Genomic DNA, 26,461 nt, shown 5'->3' with positions numbered 1-26,461 from the left:
CAGGCCGCCACCTCACCTTCCCTGCCCCTTGCACGGGCATCATAGGAATAGTCAGGGATGGGATGTCACGCTGGCTTGTGTCCCTTGCTCCCTGGGCTCTCTTTGGACATACTTTCCCACCTCCTTGGGCCAGACTGTGGGCGATCAGTCTCGGGGTCCCCAGGACCCAGCTCCCGTGCCCCAGAGCTGGGTTAGGAGCATCTGCTGGTTATATGAACAAGTACAAGGAGCACATGGAATTGCTGGTACTTTGGGCAGCCCGTTCTTGCTATTTGGACCAGCGGTTCTCAAAGTGTGGCCGTGGGTCAGCCTCACCTGGGACTTGTTAGATATGCAAACTCTGGACCTCACCCCCAACCTCGTGATTCAGAAACTCTAGAAGGTGGTCCAGCGAGCTAGGTTGTAACAAGACCTCCAGGAGTACAACAGCACCTGCTTTTTGGAGTTAGGCCCTGGAATTGAAACCCCAGCTCTGCCCCCAACTTGCTGTACGGCCTCGCACAAGTCACTCCACCTCTCTGATTTGTTTCCTCATCTGCAAAATGGCGTGCATACATAATGAGGAGGGTTATATGACTCTTTGCAGAGAAAGGAGCTCAGCACTGGACCTGGCATGTGGCTGATAAATGTGAAGCCCAAGGCTGCTTGGAAACCGTGGGCTGAGAAACTGCCTACCCCCTGACAATGCTGGGGTCAGCCTGGTTCCTCTGACTCTGTGCTCCGCAGGGGCCCCACCTGGTGTAGGATAACCTTGTACCTCAAGGAGAGGCCTGCCAGATTCGGCTTGGTCCGGGTCTGTCCTTCCTGGGGCAGTAGAGCGCCTCTATCCCAGCCCCGGGTCTCTCCACGGTGGCCCACATGTGTCCACTGGGTGCTGGGGCCTGGGCCCTGCTGCTCGCTCCCACCACAGAGACCACAGAGGCCCAGCCCAGAAGTCACTGCCTGCCCTTCTAAGGGAAAACAGAGTCCAGAGGGGGGCATGCACCTCCTGCAGGTGTCTGGGGGAAGGGATGCCGAGGGCAAGGCACCTGCCCAGCAAGGTGTCCCGCTTCTGGACACCCCCAAGGTCATCCCCACTTTATGCAGTGAGGCTCAGGCACTTGCTTGGGCTTCGGGTCACACAGGGGTGGGTGTCCTCCCCAGCCAGTTTGTAGTCCACTCTGACCTCTTGCCAGCCAGGGATGCTTTCCACTGGAAGTGGGGGGAACAGCTCAAGGACCCCATAGTACTGTGCCCCCAAAGGCCTTGGAGCTGGGTTGGGGGCCCTGTTTGTCCTAATTTCCTAAGATTTGTAGGGGGGCCTCCAGAATCCACCAGGTACACTCTCAGGGGACCATCCTGCCCCCTCCTCACTGGTGTCCAAGTGACTTGGACCCTCCCTGACCTTCTGGAGTTCCCCAAAGGCAAACTTGGGTCCTTCTTCGTTTTTCTCCTGTCACCACCTAGTCTTGCACATAGTAGGTGCTCAATAAATGCGCAGTGAGGGACGCCTGGGTGGCTCAGTCATTAAGTGTCTGCCTTTGGCTCAGGTCATGACCCCAGGGTCCTGGGATCGAGCCCTGCATCAGGCTCCCTGCTCAGTGGGAAGCCTGCTTCTCCCTCTCCCACTACCCCCTGCTTGTGTTCTCTCTTTCACTATATCTCTCTGTTAAATAAATAGAATCTTAATAAGTAAATTACTTAATTAATTAATTAACCGTGAATGAATATGACCCAGGGAGAGAGCCAGCTGATGCCCTGCCAGGAAGGGCTACTCAGGGTCAGGCCATGCTCAGCTCCCCCAACCACTCACTCTGACCATGGGCAAGTCACTCCTGCCCCGCACTGGGCCTGTTTCCCCATGAACAAGGAGGGGGTTGGTCAAGTGGCCCACGGGTGCCCTTCTCAACCTCCCCATCCCCATTCTGGTGGATTGTAAGTGGTCCCCTCTATGTCTGCCGCTTGTACCCGAGGCCTTGGCAGAGCCCAAACCCGCCGGTCACCCAGCAAACACCTGTCCAGGCACAGGGGGAGGCCTTTCACGAGCTTAGGTGGTGAAGGGCCTGCAGTGAAGCCCAGGACAGAGGCTTGCTCTGTCCTCTCTCAGGGAACTCACAAAACCTAGTATTTTAGCTCAAGCTGCCGCAGAGCCAGACCTCTGCCTGGGTCACTCACTGGAGCTTGCTTGCCCTCTGGGCATGCCCTGGGGGCTCGGGCAGGAAGATGAAATACCCCCTCCTACCCTCTGCTGCGGAGAAGGGACTGGGCAGGCCGCCCAGGGCCCCGGGCCCCGGGAAGGTGGTGCCCACATAGCCGTGATTGGGGGGAAGGAGCAGCTTGGCCCCAGGCAGTGGCTCTGGGGAAGGGAAGGACAGAGGGACAAAGAGGAGTTGGTAGCCCAGCGTGGAGGGTGTGGGAGGGGCAGCCAAGAAGGCCAGAAGCTTCTGGCTGGGGACCAGGAGGAGCTGGTTATCACTTATCACCACGGTAACAGTTACGGCCCCCTGGGTGCCTGGGGCCCTGCTCACCCGCCTCTAGCCCTCCAACCAGGAAGACAGGCACCGCTCTTGCCTGGGGAAGCTGAGGGGTGAGTTAGGATTCCGGAGCTCGCCCCAGAGGGCAGGTGGGCAGTGAGGGCCCTTCGGCACTTCCTGCAGGAGCTCTCAGATGAGGGGCAGAGAAGGGGCCCTGCTGAGCAGAGGTGGTTTCCTCCTGGCTTTGGAGGGTTCCTCCTGCTCACCTCCCCCCACCCCCCCCTTTATCTGCCAGTGGAGGGGGGCGAGGAAGGGCTTGCCCTCAAGAATCCTGCAGTTCTGTCATGGGACCTTGGGCAAGTTGTGGCACTTGAGTTTCCAGACCTTCTGTGTCGTCTTCTGCAAAGCGGGGTGACTCCAGCCTCCCCCACAGCGGTCATGACAGTACATGAGCTCCCCAGGTGCCCCGGACTGGCCGGCCCAGCTCAGGCTGTGCGAACCAGGAGCCTGCGGACCCGGCCCTCCGCCGTCCTCCCTTGTGTCTGTGCCAGCCTGGGCCGTGTCCGCCCCGGGCAGCGGGCAGCTCCGATGGGCTCCAGCTCCTCCTAAGTGGCGCGCAGGGGCCCCATCACCCGTCAGATGACAAGGTTCTTCGCCGCCCTTCCTGAGCCGGGCAAAGCAGCGCTGCGTGGCACCTGCCCGCCTCGCTCCTCCTGGCTCCCGCGAGGGCCGCGGCCCAGGAGGGGCACCTGTCTGCACGAGCCTCACTGGGGTTTGGCGTGTCGGGCTGCGGCAGCCCTCACGTCTCTCCTTTCTTGCCTTGCCCTGGCCTTCTTTCAGCTCGGGTCACCCCAGTGAGGCGGGCGGATCCCACAGGGATTTTAGTGCCACAGACCAGCAGGGACTCCTTGGCGGCGGCGGGGGGGGGGGCAGGGGGGGGCAGAGTATGGCTCTTGACGCCTCTGTGTCCTTCTCTGTAAAATGGAACAGGGAGACTCGGCCGACACACAGGGATGTCTGGAAATGGGCACGCTTCTGTTTTAAAAGATTTTATTCGAGCGAGAGCGAGCGAGAGGGAGCGAGAGAGGGAGTGCACAAGCTGGGGGGAGGGGCAGAGGGAGAGGGACAAGCAGGCTCGCGGCGATCATGACCTGAGCCGATGGCAGACAACCCACTGAGCCCCCAGGCGCCCCGGAGATGGGCCCGCGATTTGCAGATACTGTCAGAGCACAGGGCCCAGCGCACAGCAGGCGCTCAGGGAATGTGTTCGAAGAAGCCCAGGTGGTGGTCTCCCATCTGGGTCCTGCTGTTTGGGTCTCGGGGCGGGGGAAGGAGGCGGCGGCGTCTACACCGGGGCAGCCCGGGCCACGGAGGAGCGGGTTTCGGGGAGAGGGGCCTCTGGAGGGGCTCCGGTGCCTCACATCCCCAACCTCCGGACTGGCAGGGCGCAGGGCCCTTCGGGCAGCGGTGGTGTGCCCGGGATCTCGCCCAGCTCCAGAGATGGAAGACGCTGCCGGAGACACGGCCACCAGCGGACATGAGCGTGAGGGACGCACAGCTCGGGGACAGCGACACTCATGAGATCAACTGTTTATTGATTTTTTTTTCCCTAAAATACTATACATTTAAAGAAACTCCTAACTGAAAAGACTTGACAATTTTTGGTAAATCTGTAGCAAAGGAATGAGGATTTCTGCTGGTAAGTTTTCATGACGAACACAGACGCACATCCACTTTCCAAGCAAGACATCAAGCTCACTGGAAACACTGAGAAAATGCATAGCTTGTGATGGCGGTGGCCATTTCACTGGTGTCTGAGTTACACAAAATAAAGGTTTTCCCGCCTTCCCTCCCTCCCCCGCCCTGTGATTACAGTGTAGTTCCTGCCCCAGCACATGTGCTCCCGATGACTAAGGCCGCTCAGAGACCCCGGTGCTCTGGGGTGAGACCCAGCTTTCGTGTGCTCGCGAGGGACTGGGAGGGCTGGCATCTGCAGCTGTTGGAAAGACACGGGAGGTTTTACAGTGTTCTGCTACGGAAAGGACTAAGGCTGGTGGGGAGGTGGACCCACAGCTGTCCAGCGAGGACAGGCGTCCCAACAGCTGTCCCCACTCCAGAGAGGCCCAGGTCCGTGCCCGGAGCCCAGAGGAGGCCCAGCCGACCAGCCAGGCCTGTGCCCGAATGTCACAGTCTTCAAGCAGTTTACAAATTAAACCCACTGTCAAAAGCCATTAAATCTCACTAAAACAGTAGACGAACTCTTTAGATTCTCTGAATATCAAATAATATATACAGATATACACCAAGACATGACAGTCTAATAGAAAGCATCTTAATCTACAGATGCGTGTGCTTGAGAAGTTAGTCTTCTTACTTTGTAACCTTTCAAATCACTGATAAAATTGTTAATTTGCAAGAATAAAGTTTTAAACACAAATAGAATGAAAATAGTTTTTAAATACGGGGACATCTGGAGTACTACGTAAGGTTATTTCCGGAACTCATGGCGGATGCCCCAAATGCACAGGGCATTCACACCAGAAATCCAGCCGGACGCGTTCCCCACCTTTCCACCACCCTCTCGGGCCTCAAGCACCGCCTGTCTCAGGGAACTGCGGCTCTCGAGGCTTGCCCCAGGCCCCGCGCGGAAAGAGAGATTTCCTCAAGACCGGTGTATATCGATCTGTGCCATAATTTAAGTATAAATGAATGGAAGAACAGGTATATAAAAAAGTATAACTGTACACAGCCTTTAAATTAAAAACCTCGACGTCTTCACTCAGAAAATAGCATGTAAGTTTGTTCATTTAAGTTGCGGGTGATGGGACGCGTCAGAGGAAGTAATCAGCGGAACAAGAATCAATGGAACCCACCATTGCTTCAGAGGAGAGGAGGAAAGACAAGGTCAAGGACAGACAGATCCATGATAAGCCGACACGCGGAGTGAGCAGGATGGGGGTACGGGGTGAGTCCTGTGGTACTGTCTTCCGGCGCTCAGACCCCTCCGTCTGCGCGGCGTGCGGAAAGGTGCTGAGTCCCAGATGAAACGACCAGCTCGTCTGCCTCTGAGAGACACCAGGAAGCCAAGAGCAACGGAGCCAGCACGTCTTGCAGGAAAAGGAGCGGACGCTCACACAGCCGACTGCCGCCCGGCTGCCGCTGTCCAGGGCCGACGGCCAACGGAGCTCCTGGGACCCCCGCCTCCACTCTCCGCCAGCCAGCCGGCTGGCCCGTCACTGGATCGCCTCGACGTAATTGGCTGGGTACAGGCCGACCTGCCCGTTGTCCAAGCGTCCCTTGCACCAGCCCTGTTCATCCTCGTCCTCTATCTTGGTCAGCTCGTCCCCTTCAAGACAAGCAGCAAGCAGTCCTGGTGAGCAGCCGGGTGACACACGGACCACCCACCACCCGGTCAGAGTGCCCTGGCGGCTTAGCCCCCACCCTGGCCCACAGAGGGCCTCTAAGTTGGTGGGAGGAGCAGGCATTCTCTTGGGCCAGACCTGGTTATTTCTCTAAGTTGCATTTTAGCTGCTCTTTTAGCCAGCCAGAGGGGCCCCCAAGAGGCCTCAAGACCGCCATCTCGCTCGCGCAAGGACCCGAAAGCAAGCAGCTCCCACAGAGACTGCAGAATTCAATGCCACAGGCCCTGTGCTTCCCGACTGTTCCAGGCCAGGTCAGAGGAATGCTTTCAGAGGGCCCATGCCTCCCCCGTCACCGCCCTCTCCTGCTGTCCCCCTCCTTCCCGCTTGATCTTAGATCTCTCTCCTCCAGCACTTATTGCTCTGCTGTGCCCAGCCCTCAGTCCTGCATTTATGTCCACAAAATTGCTGACCGGGTGTGTTCATTTAATCTGTGTCCAGAGTAGGCTGTGGGAGGGGCAGGGACCCCAGCTCAGGGCATTTATCCTCTGACTTAAAGAAATCAGCCCCTCTCAACACAGTGAGACGGGAGCCATCGGCAGAGTTCTGGAATCTCCCCATGGCTCTGTGTGTTACTGTGGTTTGACTCATCTCATCTGTTCAGACATGAAGGAACCCCGACTTCAGGCCGGGCCCGGGTAGTGGAGGAGGAACCCTGATGAGGAGGGACAGATGGAGCCCTGGTCCTTCAAGGAGACAGACAGGGGACGGAGACCAAAGGTGTGGTCAGGGCCGTGGTGTTGGAAGGTCTGGGTCTGGCATCTCCCACTCGGAGCGGACAGAGCAGTCCAGTGCTCTGGGGCTCTGGCCCGGGACCGCCTGCAGGGGCACTGTGGGAACCCCGTAGCTCAGGCCCTCTCGGGAGCAGGGAGGGGTGGAAGACTTAGCCCAGGACAGCTTTTGCCTTTTGTTCAGCTTGAAGCTTTGTACTTCTCGGGTTCCCTTTGCAGGCTTAGCTGCACTTTCTTCCCCAGGCAATTATGCCCTGCTTTGGCATTTCCCTGCCTCCGCTTCGTGCAGCAGCGACAGTGACGAAGGTGCCTGTGGGACCGGTTCGCAGGGCTGGGGCTCGTGGGCAAGGCGCCCTGCCCCGGGGCCTGGTTTCCTCCGCTGCCGACAGGGTGCTGGGAGGACTCAGTGTTGGAGCAGGGAAGGAGCCGGGTGGTGCCCAGCAGGCAGTGAGCCGCCGGTTAGGAGAGCTGCCGTCACTCCCATGTGAGGGATGGCTTCTCCTCCTGCCATTGGGCCACTCCGGCAGCACCAGTCCCATGCAAATCTAACTCAGCAACATCAGCAGCGAACACGGGGGGTGGAAGTGAGCGCCAAGAGGGGTAAAGCTCAGGGGCGCCTGGGTGGCTCAGTTGGTTAAGCGTCTGCCTTCGAGTCAGGTCATGATCTCAGGGTCCTGGGGTTGAGCCCCACGTCAGGCTCCCTGCTCAGAGGGGCCTGCTTCTCCCTCTCCCTCTGCTGCTTGCCCTGCTTGTGCGCTCTCTATCAAATAAATAAAATCTTAAAAAAAAAAGGTGGGGGGGAAGCTCCAACTTCTCCTGTCCTTCCTGCCCCCTGTGGGTCCCTGGACAACTGGTGTTTCTCTCTTTGCGCCCTTGCACACAGCCAGGCTCGCAGGTGCATGGCGAGACCAGCTCTGTGATGCTCACACGGGCTGGAAAGGGCCCCAGGGAAAGGCTCCACAGGTGCCTGAGACCCAGAGGAGTGGAGGGCACCAGAGCTACGGAGAGAAGAAAGCAGCGCTGGCCAGGGCGAAGAGCGCAGTAAAGATAATGGACAAAACAGACATAGTGAAGAGGGGAGCTTTCTAGCTGTAAAAATGTGAACTGGTGATTTAAAACATTGGTTTCAGTCAGACTGCTTTTAATAATTCACTCAGAGCAGGGGCGCCTGGGTGGCTCAGTCGTTAAGTGTCTGCCTTCGGCTCAGGTCGTGATCCCAGGGTCCTGGGATCAAGCCCTGCATCGGGCTCCCTGCTCAGCGGGGAGCCTGCTTCTCCCTCTCCCTCTGCCTACCACTTTTCTTACTTGTGCTCTCTCTGTCAAATAAATAAATAAAATCTTTAAAAAAAAAAATTCACTCAGAGCAGAAGGAAACATTTATGTCCATAAAATTGCTGACAAATCCAACAGGTGAGACAGAGAAGGAATTAGAAATTATAATGAATAAATCAACAGACAAAGAAGGGGGCAAATGACCCCGAGAGGTCAGAAAACTGGACAAAGATGTGTGCAGGTGCATAAGAAATGCATTAGAACTTTCTACAACCGGCCAGGGACGCCTGGTGACCAAGCCTGGGCTTGAGTGTCTGGGGCCATCTGCCCGGCCTGCTGAGCACAAGGGCAAGGGGGCCGACGAGCACGGACACGGCCCTCTGCCCCACAGCCAGACGGACGCGGGGAGCTGCCCAGAGGTGTGGCCTGAGTGGAGGAGCACACTTTCAGCCCGCGCTGGTTGAGTTCTGGCCCGGCCTCCCGGTTTGAGGGGTGGGTAGTGGATCTGGGGTGACTTCGAGGAGAGGCCAAGGCAGAAGGAAAGAACTTGGCTCTCTGTGGGCCCACTTTGGCACCAGGCCACTTGAGTTTCCTCTGACAGGCTCTGAGAGTGTTTTCAAACTGAGGGTTGAAACTCATTTTGGCAAATTGCAACCAGCGTTTAAAAAAAGAAAAAAGAAAAAAAAAAAAAAAGACAAAGGGAGAAAATCTGTGTGCACAGAGTTCCCATAATCTGGGTCCAGAGTGTTCTGTAAAACAGAAGTTCTGGGTACCGGCAACAAAGGTGTGCTGGTGGTAGAATGTACACAACGTGCCTACAGGGAGGAAGTTCAAAAGGCACGGCCCTAACACGAGGCTCCAGTGGCCCAGGTGACTCACCAAGGGCCCCTCTGCCAGCTGGGGGGTCTCTGGAGAAAGCCTTCCCTTGGGGACCCGCAAGGCTGGCTGCTTCCAGGGAGCACCTGGGAAAACTGGCTGGTGCTGGTGACCAGCATCTCCTGCCCCAGCGCCCTGCTGTGCCCAGCCCTCAGTCCTGCTAGGGGTGGCACCTTGGGCAAAAGCACCAGGGCACCTTCTAAGGTTTGGCACGGAGCATCTGTTGCTTTTGAAATGTGGGGGGAGAACCCATAAAGGGCACTAGCAGGAATTTTCCAGACTTAAAAAAGAAAAAAACCCCAAACCTTCCCCCCAGCAGGTTGGAAGCATTCGCCCCAGATGCCAGCCAGGGAGCCCACCTACCCGCCTTGAAGCTCAGCTCATCATGCTCCTGCCCTTCATAGTCGTAAAGGGCCCGGACCCGCACTTCTGTCCCCGAGGTGGCATCCTCGTCAAATGGGTTTGAGTCCCCATTGGCATCCGTGGAAGAGAACGGGTTGTTAGATTCATCATCTGACCAGTCAGTGGGATAGCTCTGGGTCTTCTCGTAGCTGCTCACGCTGCAAGAAAGGGTGGCCCCGGAGGGCCCTGAGCACGGGGCTGGCAGAGGCACGAGGCCCTGCGTGGAGCCGGCAGCCCTGGGGCTGGGCGGGGGCCCCCTTCCGCAGGAGCACTGCCCCTCAGCATCACAGCGCAGTCAGCCTCCCCGCAGGGCCACCCAGCATGCCCATCTTCCTGCGGTGGTGTGCCAGGGCCTCGGTGAGGGTTAACGGAGGACAGAGAAAAAACAACCAGAGATTGTTAATGGGTGCCCCCTCCCCCCCCACTGAGAAATCGAGAAGCCAGAGACTGTCCACCAGCTGGCAGGGGCCACCTCCTGCAGGCCTCATGCATTGCTTTGAGTGCCAAGGGGGCGAGAGCCTGGACAGAGAGAGAGGAGAGACAGAGAGCGAGCGAGGTGGAAACCAGAGGGAAACGTTTGTTCACCAACTTTTTGGCCTTAATGTCCTCCTTCTCACTGACGGTGCTCCCCGTGTCGTCCTCATCCTCGAAGGGGTTGTAGCTGGACAGTGACTGCGCTGACTGTGCGGGGTTGCTCGGGACACTAAGGTCACTACCGGGAGAGAGAGAGCTTTCAGGGGACCCCAGCTCGGCACCCCACCCCGGTCCTGGGTGCTCCCAGCTGCAGGATCACAGGGCCAGGGTCTGAAGGGACAGATCGGCTCCTTGCCAGAGAGGAGGATATGTTGTTTGAGCAGAAAGAATGGTTTAGCAAAAACAGTGATATTTTGGTGGTTAAACACACTTAAAACGTCTAGGAGAGAACATGTCCACTTCCCTGTCCTTGCCTCTGGATACAGTCTGCCCTGAACTGGAGACCCGGGGTGCGGACAGGAGGCTGCTGGAGCACAAGTCATGTCCGGGCTTGCCGCTTCTCCCCACCGTCCTCCCGACCTGGCCCCTACTCCTGATGCCGTGAGCTGGCAGCAGGCCTGTGGGGCTCAGAGGCTGGGCGGCTCGGAGCCGCTGTTGAGAGCAGGAGGGAGGCTCCTGGAGCTCCCCAGACCCCACAGCACAGCAGTCCCCTCCTTCTGACTACAAAGGTTCCAGCGGCCTCTTCCCTGCTTCTTCTGGGGCCAGAGCTTCCAAAATCAGCACCAAAGCCCGCTGAACAGCCCTTTGTAAGACATTAGGACCCCTTTCGTGCTCCAGAGAGAGAACATCCATCCGCATAACCGTGTCAGCTGCCTACTGTGTGCCAGGCCCAGAGGGGACGGACTGGGCAGAACTCTGACTCGGGCCCAGGCTGCGGACTGACAGCCAGGACGCAGTGACCATAGGTGCCAGATGCGGAACAAGATGGTAAAGAAGAAAGACAGGCCCCTACGAGCCGTGGCACCACACCATGGATTCAGTTGCAAGGCAGGGCTTGCGGAGCGCACACCACCTCCGGGCCTCCGAGTCGGGCTGCAAGCTGCTGACACTCAGAGCGCTGCATGGACGGCTCAGACAGAGCTGGGGGTGGGAGGAGCGGGAACAGGAGAGAAAATGCCTCAAATGCTACCACGGACCCCAAGTGGCCAGCAACTACCTCATGGCTTCAGGTGAGGGGCACGGGACCCAAGGCTGCCCGCTGCCTACGCCTGAGCCGCATGTCTGAGACCACTAGGCCCTCCTCCCTCCCTGGCACCTTTCTCTTTCTGGTGCTAGGAAGCCGAATTTGTGCAGCAGCCCTGGCCTGCCTAGACTCTCCTAGACCCTCCTCCCCGACCCCTGCAGTGGTGTCTCGTGCCCACCCCCCAGGCCTGCCCCACTCACACAGGTACTAGCCTCATCCCTGGGACAATGCTTACTGCGCCGGTCACTTCACCAAGCCCACCTGCCCAGACGGAGACACGGCAGCTGAACGACCACTGGCCACGCCTGGCCTGGGAGCCCAGGTAGGGGCTCCAGGGCCCGGGGCTCCAGAGAGGCCTCCAGAACCTGCGCTGACCCTCCTAGGAAATAGCAACCATGAACTGCATTATTACTTGTGGCATGGAAGCCTCTGGGCCCAGAGCCTGCGGGGCGGGAGTGCTTCCAGGGGGGTCAGCTGGCAGCCTCAGTTCTGCAGAGGAGAGTAACACCTATCTGCTGGGATTTGGAGGCCTGGGGGCAGGCCTTGTCTAGCACACGCTTTCCAGGAGGGTCTAATGACCTCAGTGCCACTTTTTCTACCCAAACTTGGTTTCAGCAAACAATTAAGTCAGAAGTAAAATAACCAACACTCTCATCAAAGAGGTGACTTGAAAGGGGGGACACTTTGATCTCCTGCACTGCCCCCCCCACTCCCAAATCAGGCACCTGCAGGACAGGGAAGTACAAACCTGGCCAGGATACCTGAACCCGCCCAAAGGACGGCATTGACAGTGACCTCCGCCTGCCAGTGTGTACTCCTGGGGACACACAATGACCAGTACCTGACATCACCTCTTGCCCTCACTTGGGGCCCCAAGCATGTTTGTGGCAAAGCCTCCCTTCTCTGGATCTTTCCACAGCTCTAGCATTAAGTGACCCTCCCCAGAGAGGCCACTGCCCAGCGGAATTTGGATGCCCAAGGAGCATCATCTGGAAAGACACCCGTGGGGTTCCCTGCAAGGCCTCACTGGGGAGTCTCCCAGGTATCCGGGCTAGGAGCGTCCGGCCCACACAGAGGACCCGGGGGACCTATCCCAGGGGACGGAAGCTGCCCCGGCACGCACCTGCTGGGCTTGTTCTGCAGAGCCTGGTCACCTGTCTGGTTGATGCCTGTCAGGGTGACGCCATCAGCAGCCTTCTTCTTCTCTCTCCGGCTGAGGGTTCGATTCAGGTCTGCAGACCATTCCTGGGCAGCAGGCACCGAGGGAGGGAAACGGGAAGTTCGTTCGTTTGAGGCTACATCCATCTAACACACCGGCCAGCCGGCCACTGGCCTGCCCTGCACAATTCGTGACATGTAGCCCCACGGCCTCAGTCTGCCTTGTTCCCCAGCCGACCTCAGGTTCCTGGCACCCTCCTGCTAGCCCCTCCTCACTGCCACAGGTGGGGACTCCAGCCTGTGGAGGCCCAGTCTCCAGAAGGAGAGTCTGAGCAGCCAGCACTCAGACATCCAGGAACCGCCCCATCCTGCCCCGGCCCCCAGGGGACTGAGCCTCCAGCCCCCTCCGGCCAGCAGGGGTCGCCAGAGGCCTCACCAGCTGTCCCTGAGCCTTCCAAAGTAGACAGGAGCCAGTTCCCAGCTTTCCCTAAACTGTTTCTGGCTCCCAGCGGGCCAGGAGAGCTGGCCGCAGGGCCTGAGCAAGCCTGCGCCATGGGGACCGCACCATGGGGTGCATACACGACAGGGGCCAGGTGTCACATGACTGGGGGGGGCAGGGAAGCTAGCCCACCACGCGGGTCTCCAGGGATCAGGGCCCTCACTGGCAGCACCGGCTGCGGGACTAACAGAGCAAAGTAAAGCGCTGACCTCCCCAAAGGTTTGCCAGTTTCCCAGCATGTTAACAGCTTTTATCGACTGCACTGAGAAACAGTGGAAGTGGGTTAAGGGAAGAAGGGGCTATGATATCATCTCCCAGAAAGGTGTGTGCATGCACATGGTTAATGAATTCTCCCTCCTGACCCCACCCTTCACCAAACAACCTTAACTGAATTAACCCTTGGTGTGACTGAGTCCACAGCTTGGCCTGGGTTAAAGCCTTCTTAGAAACATCAAGAATGACCTGCCAGCTTGTGAGACCAGAAAACTGAGGCCCAGAAAGAAAAGGTGACTTGCCCAGAGTTGGTGGCAGACCTGGGCCCCTGGCTCCAGACGCTGGTCACCTATTTGTTTATTAATTATCTTCTCAACTGACATAAGTTGACTCAGAGAGACCGTGTGAATATAAACCTATCCTGACTGGGCGGCACCCCAGGGCCCATTTGATCTAGCCCTGGCCAGCCTGGGAAGGAGGAGCTGGCTGTTAGTGTGGACAAGGAACAGCAGAGCAGCACGGCTGCCCCGGTTCTTTCGCTGGCCCACGGTGTCAGAACCACGCTGTGGACTCTCCACACACACACACACCCATGCGGGCCGGACACACACTGCAGGAGGTTTGGGATTATACATTAGCCAGAAAATAGGAACTTACTTCATCCTGCAGCATGTAAAATAAAAACAAATAATTTTATTAGAGAAAGTCAAGCATGATCCTCTAAGAACCCTAAGCACGAGCCACATGTGGGCGCTGCTTTCCAGCCTGCAGGATCCACAAGAGAAGGGCCACGGTGGGCTCTGGCCGTCAGACAGCCTGTCAGGTCTTCCTTTCCAGACTATTCCATTCTCTGGGTATTGGGGGACAACCCTAAGGGCCTGGGGGCGGTGTGGGGGGGGGGCGCGTTCGCCGGTGGCTTCCCGAGGCCCTTCGGAGTAGCACATACCACGTGCCGGGTGAAATCCTGCTCTGTGCGCAGGACACACCAACTCGCTTCCTCCAGGGCACCACTGCCGGGGGCGGGGGGGGGGGAGGGGCTCTGTGCTCTCCCCTCTGGGACACTTCCACTACTCTGTCCCAGTGCCCCCGCGAAGGGGCACAGTTGGGAGCAGATGTCCTAAAGACAGAGCAGGGGGCGTGCTCAGCTGCAGGGACCTACGCTGCCATCGGAGCAGCTTTCTTGAGAAGAAGCTCCAGAAGACAGAGGCGCATGTGTGAGGACAGACACAACTGTGGACTATGATGGGGCCAAGGGCCAGCATGGACCCCCAGCTGCTGGAGGACATGGGTGCTGTTGTCACCCCCATTTTATACACGGAAACAACCTGCTCCATGTCCCACGGCTGCCAAGTGGTGAGATCAGACGTAAGTGCAGCCAGTGCCCTGGTGGCCACCGAGGCACGGGAAGCCCCTCGGCCCCCACACAAGGCACCCTCCCTGGAAGGCAGCTGCCGAGCCTTTCCTGGCCCTTGCTTTACCACAAGATGGGGAGACCCCTGCCCTCAGAGAAGCGGGTGGCAGGGCCTGGTGGGGGTGGGAGGGGCAGAGGAGGCTGGAAGAGACCCGAGATCCCCAGGCCCTCATATTTTGCATGTAAAGATACTGGAAGCTTGGACCCATGAAATCAGGAAAAGAGAAAAGTTAATTCTGAACCAAAATTAGCTGAATGTACTGCCTGAAACAAGGAAAAGTCCCTCACGCGAAGGGTAAGAAGAGCTACACATAACCCACCCCCCTCTCCCCCTCCAGACCCGAGGCCGCCAGGCCTGGTGTGCCCTGTGACAGCCCACTTCGCAGCCATCCTGCAGGGTGCGGCAGGGAACCGGCGGCTCCTGGGACTCACCCTGAGAAGACAACGCCGATGGTCAACAAGCGACCATCCAAGTTCTTAACGAGAAAGAACATAATCGCACCTTCACTGAGATTCAGAAGGCCCTTCAGGAGTGCCCTTGGGACTCTCAACATCGACCTGGATCCCAGAGTAGCCATGCTTAAAGGCTGCCTCATAAGCAGGGCAAAGGCCAACACTGGGTTGGAAGGAAAAAGATAGCATATGTCTCAATCCTGTGGGCCCAGGGGGTCACAGGCACAGCCTCCTCTTACCTCAAACTGTGGCCAGTTCATGGACATGCCTGGCCCGTGGTTGGCTCTGAACCACCTCAGGTCCTCCACCGCGTCAGCAGCTTTGATGCTCTGCTCCAGGTCACGGTAAATGTTCTTGTAGCTAAATCAGACAGAGGAGATGCATGACTGTCCTGGAAGGCAGGGATGGGCACTGTTCACACGGAGGGAAGGGCAGGTGAAGACAGAGAGAGAAGATGGCCGTGTGACGGGGGCGATGTGTCTACAAGCCAAGGACTGACAGCAGACAGACAGCTGCAACGATCCTCCCCGAGAGCCTCAGAGGGAACACGGCCCTGCCAACGTCTTGATTTCACACTTCCCACCTCCAAACTGAGAGAGAATAAACTTCTGCTGTCATAAGCCACTGGATTCTGGTACTTTGTTCTGGCAGCCCTCGGACACTACTCTGCCGTCTACTCCCCAGGCTGGCTTCGAGGGCTCAGGCCAGGCATGCCAGCCGAGGTCGGGCATGTACACCCCACCCCAGCCAGCCGTGTAGCCCCAGGCAAGTCAATCCACTACAACCGGCCTCAGTTTCCCCGTAAGACGGGGAACAATGCCACCCACTTTATAGACTGTCATAAGCATTAATTAAATCCTGGCAGTGGCTGTACAGTAATTGTTTCTTCCCGCTGTACTGTGCAGGAGACAAAGAGAATGTAATTTCCTACGAACGAGAAGCCTTAGCTCGTGAGTCATTTCTACGTGGCTCTGCGATATGGATGACTGAAGTCCACATCCATGGTTAGCCCAGACCTCTGGCCCTGTGGAGGCACCACAGGACCACAGACAAGGCAAATGCAGGAGAAATGTCACAGCCTCCATGTCATGATCCAGAGCTGAGTCCGAGGGCCTGTGCTGTCCAAAGGACCCCTGAGTAGTCAAGGGCTGAGCAGGTAGCTGCTCTAAGAGGAGGGGCCTCTGGAGGGGCTTGAAGTAAGACAGTCTTGAGGACAGGGCACACCAGCCCAAGAAACATAGAGAGATATTCCTGGCTTCATTTCAAATACACCAACTGTGGCCCTCCCTTCCTACCTGGACCTAGACTGTTGTACACAGAGCCAGCAGCGCGTGGCCCACCTTACTGCGTGGCCCGAGGCCGCCCAGCTCAGGCCAGCAATCAGCCGTCCCAGGCGGTGGGGTGCCTGGCACAGGCCGACCACGCAGCTGCAGACAGGCTCAGCACAAGGTCCCTCCCTGGGCAGGAGGACTTAACCAGGGACTTAACTTTTTTTTTTTTTTTAAACATTTTATTTATTTATTTGACAGAGACACAGTGAGAGCAGGAACACAAGCAGGGGGAGTGGGAGAGGGAGAAGCAGGCTTCCCACCGAGCAGGGAGCCCAATGCGGGACTTGATCCCAGGACCCTGGGATCATGACCTGAACCGAAGGCAGATGCTTAACGACTGAGCCAACCAGGCGCCCCCCCCCCCCCCTTTTTAAAGATTTATTTATTTCTTTGAGAGGGAGAGTGGTGGGGGGCAGAGGGAGAGAGAGAGAATCCCAAGCGGACTCCCCACTGAGCACGGAGCCCAACACAGCGCTTGATCTCATGACCCTGAGATTGTGACCTGAGCTGAAACCAAGAGTCAGATGCTTAACTGACTGAGCCACGCCGGAGCCCCCAGAGAGAAGGTCTTCTGACGAACACTGCCATCCCAAGTCTGGAGAGCAGTGATCGAGTTTTATTCAGAAGCAACCTTCCACTGACCTCATGGTGATGTGCTCTTTCTCTAAATGGAAACTCACCTGGCCACGTTTGACAGGTCTAGGTGCTTCTGAACCTCCAGCAGAACTTCCCGGAAGAAGCGCAGACGCTTTTCCTCAAAGTGCTGGCACTGCTCAAACACCTGCTCCATGTTCTCCATGTACTGCGGCGTGCCCTGGTCAAGCTCCTTCAGGGACTTCTCGTACTTCTCTCTGGTCTACAAGAGAATCCGGGCACAATAGGATGAAGGTTCATTTCCATTCACCCTGGTTCCCTCGGACGGAGAGAAAGCGAGCCAGGCTCTACACCACCCTGCTCCTCACCTGCCTTTGTCCCTTTCTGCCACTTCTGAATTCATCAGCATCTAGACCCACTTATCAGTTGACAACACTAAAGCAGACACTTTGAGTGACTTTATGAGCAGGGTGAGGAGCTGTGACCAGCATCCAAGGATCTACTTCCTCGGGTTCCAGCCCAGAAGACTCATGCTCTACCTCTACTCCCGAAGGGTGCTTCCACCCAATCTGGGCTGGGAAAATACTCAGAAAGACGCCCTTCCCACCCCACATGGCCAGGCCCCCCAGGCTCATCTCGATGCCACCTCCACCACTGAGGTCATCCTTGGGGGAAAGCTTCTCAGGCCTCCACAGATTCCAAAGCACAAAGAGCACAAGCACTGGAGTCTGACGGACTCCACTTTCAAATTCAAGACCCAGCCCCTCCACTTCTGAACTGCAAACCACACTCCTGGCATGTGCTAGGCCTCTCAGCTAGTACCAGACCCAAACAGGCAGACGCTGGGGAAGGGGCAGTCACTCTGGAGCCCAAGGTGCATGGTCTCGAGCACCGCTGCCCTGCTGACTCGCGCCCATGGCATCCATTCGTGTCCTCTCCCTGAGGAAGGGCTGTGCTGGGGCCCCCTTGAGCCTTGGACCTTGCCCACAGCAGTGGTGACTCAGCAGATACCTCTGGGCAAGATCTCGGGCTCTGAGCGCCAGACAGACCTGGGGGGTGAGTCCTGGCACCTGAGTTTCTGACAGCCTCACTTCCCTCTGCAGAAAACAAGGTACAGGCAAACCCTGTTTCATGGCGCTCACAGTATTGTGTGTTTTACGGACTGAAGGTGTGGGGCAAACCTGCGTGGAGCAAGTCTCCCAGTGCCATTTCTCCAACAGCACTTGCTCGCTTCGTGTCTCTGGTCACATTTTGGTAATTCAGTATCTCAAGTTTTCATCATTATTATTACATTTGTCATAGTGATCTGTGATTAGTGATCATGACTTGCTGAAATCTCAGATGATGATTAGCATTTTGTAGCAATAAAGTATGTTTTAATTAAGGTGTGTATACTGTTTTTAGATGTAATGCTATTGCACACTTAATAAATTACACTATTGCGTAAACATAGCTTTTATGTGCACTGGGAAACCAAAAACAGTCATTTGGCTCACTTTCTTGTGGTGGTCTGGAACGGAGCCGACCAGGCCGTACTTCTACATCACAGCAGTCTGATATTTAAATGAGGTGACAGACAAAGGGCATCAAGCTGCACGAAGTAGGCATTCAAAAAAGTCCTTGTCCTCCTGTCCCCAGCCCACCACTCCCACCTACACAGCCGTTCAGCCCGAGACTGGCCTCGAGAAGGGGTTTTACCAGAAAGGAAATAGGGCAGGACCAAAGGAGCCTCCTGGGGCAAAATGAGGGACGGCAGGGCTGGGGCCATATTTACTGTAAGCCTTCCCGCTATGGAGACCCTGAGAAATGGGGGGATCATGGGCAGATGGGCTGGCCACCCAGGAACTTCGCTTTACTGTCTCTGACGACACTGTGGACTTCTGAGGAAGGGCTGAGCCTCCCGCCTTCAGGATCAAGGCCAGGTCTCGGGACCCCAGACCCTGCCACATCCCTGAAGCAGCTCTGCCCTCACTCGAGACTCCAAATCTACTGTCTACACTGCTTCCGTCCCAGACACCCTGCTGTGACTCATGCCCTGGAAAACTCCCCTTTATGCTCCAGAGACCCCTCTTCTGAGAGACTTCCCTAACAGGCCCCACCCACTGCCTGGAGCGTCCCCTCCCCGCCCCCCCTTATATGCTATTCCTTGTTCTGCTTCTGAGCCTCCTGGCTGGCCTTGGGTCCTCTGTGACCCCAGGAAAAGGTTATCCTTTCCAGAATTTGGACATTCCCAGCAGGAACAGAGTGCCACCAACTCCTCTGATTACTCCTCATCGTCATCGTCAACTGCCCTGTGTCTGTGTGAGGCCCTGCGTGAGATCACGAGCTCAGAGGCCTCAAGACATGCTGCTGCGGTTAAACACCCAGCGCCTGGAGAGCAAGCACTTCTCTGGGATTCTTCAACAACACAGCAACCTCCCCAGAGCCCCTGAGGTGCCCAGTGGCAACAGGATGCTTCCCAGGTCCCTGGCCTGTGCTCACAAACAGCCCTGCCCCAGCAAAGCCAGATGCAGAGCAGGATCATCACTACTGGGGAATTCCTAGCACAGAGCACATAGAAAGTTCCTAGTAAACATCCATGGAGTGAAATGAGAGACAGCCTTCGCTCTCCTGTGGACTGGACATTTAGCACTGAACATGAGAAGTTCCTTTCTGATGGATACTGCAAGACGCAGTCACTGCCTGAAGGAAATACAGAAGGGAGTGTGTAGCCAGTCGGTGCTGGCTTTTAGAACCTGCTTCAAAAAGGGGAGTAGAAGGTGGGGTTGCCATCCTGTCCGGGCCAGCTCTTGGCCTACAAGGACTATCATGCCCCAAGGTCACTGGCTAGACCGCAGAGTAGGGAAGGAAACCTCTACAAAGTGGCCCAGTCATCCTGACAGGTGCCTTATGTCTGACCTTGGACCCGGATCAATTTGGTGGACTCTGTTGTGAGTGACTGTGAAACACGAAAGGTATGTGTGTCTACGTCCCTCACCCCCACCCCTACCCCCATACCCAGGACCAGAGATGCCTCGTCTCTCCTCCAGGCACTGTCATGGACACCTGGCAAAAGCAACCCTCAGGGGCCCCCCAGCCTTCTGTTCCTTGAGCCCAGGTGCCCTCCCCATTCGGCATGTAGCCCCAGGCTCCTCACCTGGTCCCACGGTAGAGGCAGCCGGCTGCTCTAAACCCTACCCGCCTGGCCCCGGCCCCAGTCCCAGAGCCAGGTGCAGGGAAGGGGGGGGGGGGCTGCTCCCCAAGGGACTCTGGTGCTCACTCTGAGCGATGAACTCTTCTGCAGACATTCCCCACAACCGCCCTCCGTCACCATGCTGATGACAGAGTGGTGAAGGGTGGGGAGAGAGGGTATGGGCCCTCCCCCACTCACAGTAACAGGTGGCACAAGATTGAGCCTCTCTGAACTTAGTTTCCTGCGTCACACAACAGAGATGCCACCACCTAATTCCCTGGGCTCAGTGGTGCCCATCCAAGCCTGAGAAGGCGGTGGGTGTTAACAGAGCAGCTCGGGGCTCCTCTTTCCTTTCTGGCCTCACATCCTGTTCCCGGGACGCAGCCCTTCTCAATCGGCTGCCTCTCTCTCGCCAAAGGCAGGTGGCGTCTCCTCAGCACTGCTGCAGGAGGGCTCCTGACAGCCGCAGCCCCAGCCCCGCACCCGTCACCGTGCCGCAGAGGTGGTGGCCTGGGCCTTGCTCGCGTCAACTCTCACTTACTGGGAACTTTTTTTTTTTTTTTTTTAAGATTTTATTTATTCATTTGAGACACAGAGATACAGATACAGAGAGAGAGCATGAGCAGGGAGAGAGGCAGAGGGAGAGGGAGAAGCAGGCTCCCCGCTGAGCCAGGAGCCCGATGCGGGGCTCCATCCCAGGACCCTGGGATCATGACCTGAGCTGAAGGCAGATGCTTAACCAACTGAGCCGCTCAGGCGCCCCTTGCTGGGAACTTTTAAATTATCTGAATCTGTCTAGTGTTTGCACCCGTGACTCAGGCCTTCCAGGCAGAATCACTACCTGCTTCCGTGGAGCCCAACAGCTTATACCATCTTCCCATACGACCTCTCTAATCCACGGCAGCAGGGCACCTCCCCCCGGCACCCAGGGTGCTGCACTGGGCCTGCTGCACGCAGGGCCTGTTCACGGTCTCCTGGCTGAGCGCCCGCAGCCTCCACCCACCGCTCTTGGGGGCCCTCACTGCTGGAACTACCCGCCTGCTCCCCCCACCCTTCCACGCTCCCCACGGCCACAGTGTGCTGGGCCTCCTGGATACTCCACCACCCCTTCTGGGGGCTCCCTCCCCTCACCACCAGGGCAAGCCTTCCCAGCTGTGGCCCTCCTCTAAACCTCTGCCCTCCCTGAGTTCTGGAACCTTCTTTCAGTGGCTCGCTGGTAGCAGTGTCCTAGCTCCTTACTTCACTGGCCTTGCAAGACCACTGGCGATTCCGTCATCGTGCCCCTCCGTGCCGGCTCACGGATCAGCTGCCGGACGCTGGCATCCACACCTCCTTGTCCTGCACAAGCTGCTCCCTCCCGCCTCTTGCACACCCGTCCCTTCCCCGAGCTTGCCCAGCACTCGGGTCGGCCCCCGTCCTGAGCAGGGCACAGGGGGCTGTGGTAAGGTGTGCTCACTGCGGGGCCCTCCTGAGCGCAGGAGTAGGTCTTGCTGGTGGGCCATCTCTCCACCCATCCCATCAAGCAGCAACAAAGGCTCACTGTGGGCCCGAGAGGTGACCGGGTGAGGCACGTGCATTCAACACGGAGAAAGACGTGCCCCATTTACCTTCAGAACGTCTTGCTTGCATTTTTCTACTTTGTCTTGCAACTTCTTAAGCTGCTCGGGGTTGAGGGATGGGTCCGCTTTGCTATTGGTTTCTCGGGATGTGGCCAACTTCTCCTCTTTACATGCCGCGTGGTAGGCCTTCTTTGCTGCTTCTACCTACAGGGAGAACGAGCTCCTGAGTGCCACGTGTCTGCAAGTTCAAAATCCTGACCAGAGGCTTCACAGACTCTGCTTTCACCCCCCAGAGGAGAGGGGAAGAGCAGGTACAAAGCTGGGCATGCCGTATAATTACAACTAGTTACGAGGGAGGAGTTCATTCAGCAGAAAGGGACGGAGGGCCTGCTCTGGGCCGGGCGCTGTTCTAGGCACCAGGGGTGCAGCACCAAAGACCCTGGCTTTCGGGGAGCTCTCCGTCTAGCCAGGGAGGCAACTACAAAAGACAGCTGAAGAGCACAGTGAACAAGAGGGTGATGAGTGCCAAGGAGGAGAGGAAAGCAGGGAAGAGAGGTGGGGCGCTGTGCTGGGGCGGTGTGGGTCGAACCGCATCCGGAGCGGCTGGAGAGAGCCAGCCAAGATCACATGGAGCAAGAATGTACAGGAGGTGTGGCTGTCTGCGGGAAGAGCACGCCATGCAGCTGGAACAGCGAATACGAAGAACATTCCGAAGTTCCAGAGCTACCAGGAGGGGTAATGTTGGCAGGCAGACCTACAGGCCATGGGCTCCATGGCTAACTCAGGGAGAACACGTGCACCCACATGCCGCTGTATCTTTATTTCAGAGGTTTCCTTCCTTGAGCCAAAGTCACAGAGTTCATTCTAGAGGGGAAAGATGAGTTTTGTAACCATGGCCTCGAGAGGGGGTGGGGTAGTCATTATAAATGAGGCCACAGACAAGAAGACAAAGGAAACGTGGCAAAAGCCAAGACACGGAAAAAAGAAGGAAAGCCTGTCATTACTACCCGAAGACGGAGGTCTGTTCTGGGAGATTCTGAGGAGGAGGACTCTGAGGAGGAGGAAGTGGTGCAGCTCCTGAGAAAAGCCAGCCGGTGGAGACGGAAGGAAGCAGCAAGTGGGCCCCTAAGGGAAGGGGCTGGCCAAGCTGCGGTGGCGGGGTGGGGGGTTGGGGGGGGTCTGCTTGTGGGCATGGGGTCCGTGTAGGAGAGCCTCCAGCTAGCCAAGGCCAAAGGAGACTCAGTGGCTTTGGCTACTTTTAGAAAAACCGGCATCAGTATTATTTGCAAATTTCAAAGAAAAACACATACAAAAGAAATAAAAATTTTAAATTAATCCCTTCTGCTAACCCCCAGAGGGGGCCTTGTCTCTACTGCTGTTAGCATCCTGGGCCTAAAGCAGTCAGAGGGGGTCTAGCCCCCAAGCACGGGGTCAGGCCGGCAGGGGCGGCCTGCAGGAGGGAGGCACCTCTTTCAGCTTCTTGGCCCAGGGCTTCTGTGCTTTCCGAAAGCCATCCTCGGCTTCTTTGGTCTCCTTGAAGCTTCCCATCATCTGCTTGTGAAAGGCTTCCTTCTGCCAGTTTTTGATCTTCTCGAAGTCCTCATTCATCAGCGAGGCCTTCACCTCCAGGTGCAGCTCGCTCACCTTCTCTGCCTCAGACATGACTGCCGTCCAGGCCTTCTCCAACGTTCCATACTGGGGCCCTGGCACAGGAGAGAAGCTGGTGGTTACTGGGCACCAGGGCTCCCAGACAGGCCCTGCGTGGGGATTTCGTCCATTAACCTCTCTCAGCTGCGAGGATGGGATTCTGGGCCAGCAGCCTGGCTGTGGGGGCTGGGAGGTTTCCTTTCGGTTCTTTCAGACAGTTTTCTCTTAGTGGCTGTTCCTTTTTCAGTCTGGGATGAAGAATAAGGAACTGAAGCTGGATCTACTCAACCATTCTTTGGTTAGGGAAATTAGGGGATTACACACATTTTCTTTTTTTAAAGTCATTAAGCTTTTAAAGACTTCCAATTTCTGCATCTTGGAAGTTTTAATTTGCTAAAGGCGGGCTGGAGGAGGAGGACCCTCTGAAGTGAGCTGACCTCTCTCCCCGGCTGCTCGGGTGCTCTTGCAGCCTGCCCTCTCCCTTCCCTGCAGTGGACTCCTCAGCACGTCTCTTATTCACTCCCACAAGGAGAACGGAGCCCTGGCTCAGAGCAGGAACTCAAGAGCTGCCTGTTAAACGGAGGACTGTCTCTCAGCAGAATGGAAGCCCTGTCTTGCAGAGAGGAAGGACAGTTGGAGGCAGGAAACTGCTCTGGCCAGATGGAAATCTCTAGATTAGTGGTCACCTCGCACACTGCTCAGGAAGGAAGCTCGTAATCCGGCCTGTCATTTTATTGAGGGTATGGGGTGGCATGGCATCAGGTAAGGGAGGAAGAGGCTATGACAGAATCTGAGGATGAAAATGGGAAGATCCAGGTCCTGTCCTCAAGGCTCTCCCCAGGGACAGTCACTGTTTGAGCTGGGTAATGACACAGAGAGGCGCTGGAAGGGGCATAACCGTGGAAGGTGAGCCCTTCTGAACTTCAAATCCCTTGTGTCTACAAAATGAGCAGCTCCCTCTCCAGCCTTGGTCTGAACACAGTGGCGGGATCCACAAGGTAAGCAGGGGCCAGGGTGCTTTGTGAACCTCAAGTTCTGAATAAACACAAGGGACAGCGCTGACAGCTGGATCCTGAGAGGTGGAAATAAAACAACAGTTACGGTTTACTGAAGGAGCTGCCCCTTCTCTGCACGGCCACCTCGCTCCCTGACACCTACTCTGAACCAAGGCCCCATGCTAAGCCCCACAGATGACTTGTTTCAGCAACGGGGGAAAGATGAGCAGCTGGTCCAGACCCAGCTGTAGCTGCCTGGGGCCCTGCCCGTCCAGGATCCCTCAGCCGGTGGCCTGGCACCCCCATCTTCTGAGGTCAGCCATCATGTAGAAGAGCCTGGCCCACAGCACACCCTGGAAAGCCCCACTCTCCGGCTTCTGTCCCAGGAAACCCTGTAACCCACCCAGCTCCCCCGCTGTGTTGGGAAGTGCACTCTGAGCACAATCTGTACCCATAGCAGCGTTCTGTTGCTAAACTCCCTAATCTTCTGAGCGTTTTACTAGGGAGGGAGCGGGGGTTAAAACCTGCGCCATGCAGCACCTCTAGTTATTCCTGTTAAAATCCGAAATTCGAAAGCCTGCCACATGTCACCATCCAGTCTTACCTGACGTGCTACACAGCCAAGCTTACAGATAAACAACTCTCCGCGTTGGAGCCCACAGTGTAGAGCCGCAAGGCCTCTGATGTGATGGGCGCTTTACTCAGATCTGGGCCCTGTAGGGGCTGTTCTGAGTTAGACTGGCAAGCGTAGCACGTCCTATGGACGACAAGGGCTGCGGCGGGAGACTGGCACTGTCTGCAGGGAAGCCCCGTGCCACAGAGAAAAGGGAAGAAAGCCCACACAGCCCGGGCTGCTGGGTGAAGGCTCCCTGCTGCTCCCCACTATGAAGCACAGCCCCCCAGAACTGAACACGCACTCCTGCGCTGATCTTGTGAGATCTGCCTGGAGCGCCCGGGCGGCCCCCTACCCTTCTCCACGAGCTGCCTCCAGCGTCGTGCCCACTCGGTGAGCTGCTGTGCGTACGCCTTCTCGATGCGCGCCCGTTCGTGCAGGCAGTTCATGAGGTCGCTGCACAGACGGTGGCCATCGTCTATCCGCTTCACGGTCCGCTTGTAGTTCCCAACCTAGGAGACAGGACCACACCGTGAGGTTGGGGGCCCCTCCTGGGGGTGGGGCAGCCGGACCCTCACGGCTGCACAAAGAGCCTCCGTGCTAGCTGGGCTCCTGGGAGTTCATCCCCTCTCCCACTAGAAAGGCATCCTGCGTTGTTAGGTGACAAGCTCCCCATTTTTATTACTAGCAGCAACATTAAAATGTGGAGCTTCTCAATAACCACATGGCCAGTGTCCACGCTCTGACCTGTGGGTCAGGGAAGGAGACAGACCAGCACAGGAAGGGCTCTGATGGAGGGAAGTGAAGGGCTGAGGGTACCCAGAAGGGCATCTCGTGCAAACTGAGGGGTCAGGGACAGCTACCCAGAGCAAGTGAGGTCTGACCAGAGAGACTTAAGAAAAAGAAAAAGAAAGAAAAAGAATTCAGTAACTCAGATTAAAATGATTTTATTTACTTATTTATTTGCCAGAGAGTGAGAGAGGGCACAAGCAAGGGGAGCTGCAGGCAGAAGGGGAAACAAGCTCCCCATCGAGCAAGGAGCCCAATGTGGGACTTGATCCAGGACCCTGGGATCATGACCTGAGCTGAAGGAACTGAGCCATCCAGGCGTCCCTAAAATGATCTTATAATTAATATTATAGAATTGGCGAAAGACCTTTTGATCATCATTGGTATAAACAGGTTTCAGGTGCCTTCCACTTAAATGTCATCCCATGCTGGGTTATTACTTCCCGATTAGAGCAATAAATACTATTTCCAACTTACTGAGCACCCAGTGTGTGCCAGGCACCACAGCAGGTGTTTTACACCTCCAAATACTGCCCTGCCCTAACGAGTAGGACTAACTGTCCCCCTCTTAAGAGGAGAAGAGCACGGCTTGGAGAATGACATCAGTCCCCGGATCCTGCAGCAGCAGGGGTTCAAATGGCTCCAGGTAGGACCGTCTTGACAGCAAAGCTCAGACTCTTACCTGCTTTGACGAGGGTTATGGTGAGTTCTGACTACTTTCTCTCACATGTGAAAGAGAGACTAACTTATCAAATATATAAAGAATAATTGACAAAATATTAGTGGCTAATTCAGAGTGAGAATCAAAGTGTTTAATATGTTTCACTCTTTCAGCAGTTGATTTGAAAGGAGAGCCTGCGGCTGACTCTGGAGCACTAGAGGAAATGTGGCAACAAAATGATCTGTTCTATTTCAACCTTTTCTTCCCCCGTCTTCAAAAATCTTAATCAACTTTTACCAGTTTTACCATTTCTAAAGGTCTCTGCCTGGCTGATCACTCGATTTCATCTCTGTTTGGGCTCAGTTGGGAAGCTCCTGGAGAACAGGGAGGACTCGTTCCCACTTCTACAGAAAAGGGGACAGTCCTCTCTCTCCCAGGTAGGCTGCGGGACCAGCGGCACAGCCCGCTAACTCCGACTTATGAATAGTTCAAACTA

The 26,461-nt window shown here is 56.6% G+C and overlaps 1 protein-coding gene across 8 annotated transcripts in view; it reads right to left on the bottom strand.

Moving 5' to 3' along the window:
* Nucleotides 1–4,028: 4,028 nt before the first annotated feature.
* PACSIN2 (protein kinase C and casein kinase substrate in neurons 2) overlaps nucleotides 4,029–26,461 on the bottom strand; it is a 131,693-nt gene continuing 109,260 nt past the window's right edge. For 7 of the 8 annotated variants that reach the window (XM_064590515.1, XM_064590514.1, XM_064590519.1 and 4 more), the window contains 9 exons: nucleotides 24,871–25,027; nucleotides 22,728–22,963; nucleotides 21,309–21,464; nucleotides 16,616–16,791; nucleotides 14,844–14,964; nucleotides 11,994–12,115; nucleotides 9,743–9,865; nucleotides 9,115–9,311; nucleotides 4,029–5,799 (listed from right to left, as the gene is read on the bottom strand). In XM_064590515.1, coding sequence (XP_064446585.1) covers nucleotides 5,687–5,799; nucleotides 9,115–9,311; nucleotides 9,743–9,865; nucleotides 11,994–12,115; nucleotides 14,844–14,964; nucleotides 16,616–16,791; nucleotides 21,309–21,464; nucleotides 22,728–22,963; nucleotides 24,871–25,027 — 1,401 coding nt within the window. In that variant the 3' untranslated portion in view covers nucleotides 4,029–5,686. The remainder of the gene's footprint in view (nucleotides 5,800–9,114; nucleotides 9,312–9,742; nucleotides 9,866–11,993; nucleotides 12,116–14,843; nucleotides 14,965–16,615; nucleotides 16,792–21,308; nucleotides 21,465–22,727; nucleotides 22,964–24,870; nucleotides 25,028–26,461) is intronic. The other variant, XM_064590520.1, reaches the window with a different exon arrangement.

Source organism: Mirounga angustirostris, unplaced genomic scaffold (genome assembly GCF_029215605.1).
Source record: "Mirounga angustirostris isolate CCGP_5_RB_7025 unplaced genomic scaffold, mMirAng1.0.hap1 SCAF_5, whole genome shotgun sequence".
NCBI lineage: Eukaryota > Metazoa > Chordata > Mammalia > Carnivora > Phocidae > Mirounga > Mirounga angustirostris.
The sequence above is the reverse complement of the archived record's forward strand: the minus strand, read 5'-3'. Positions and strand labels throughout refer to the sequence as shown.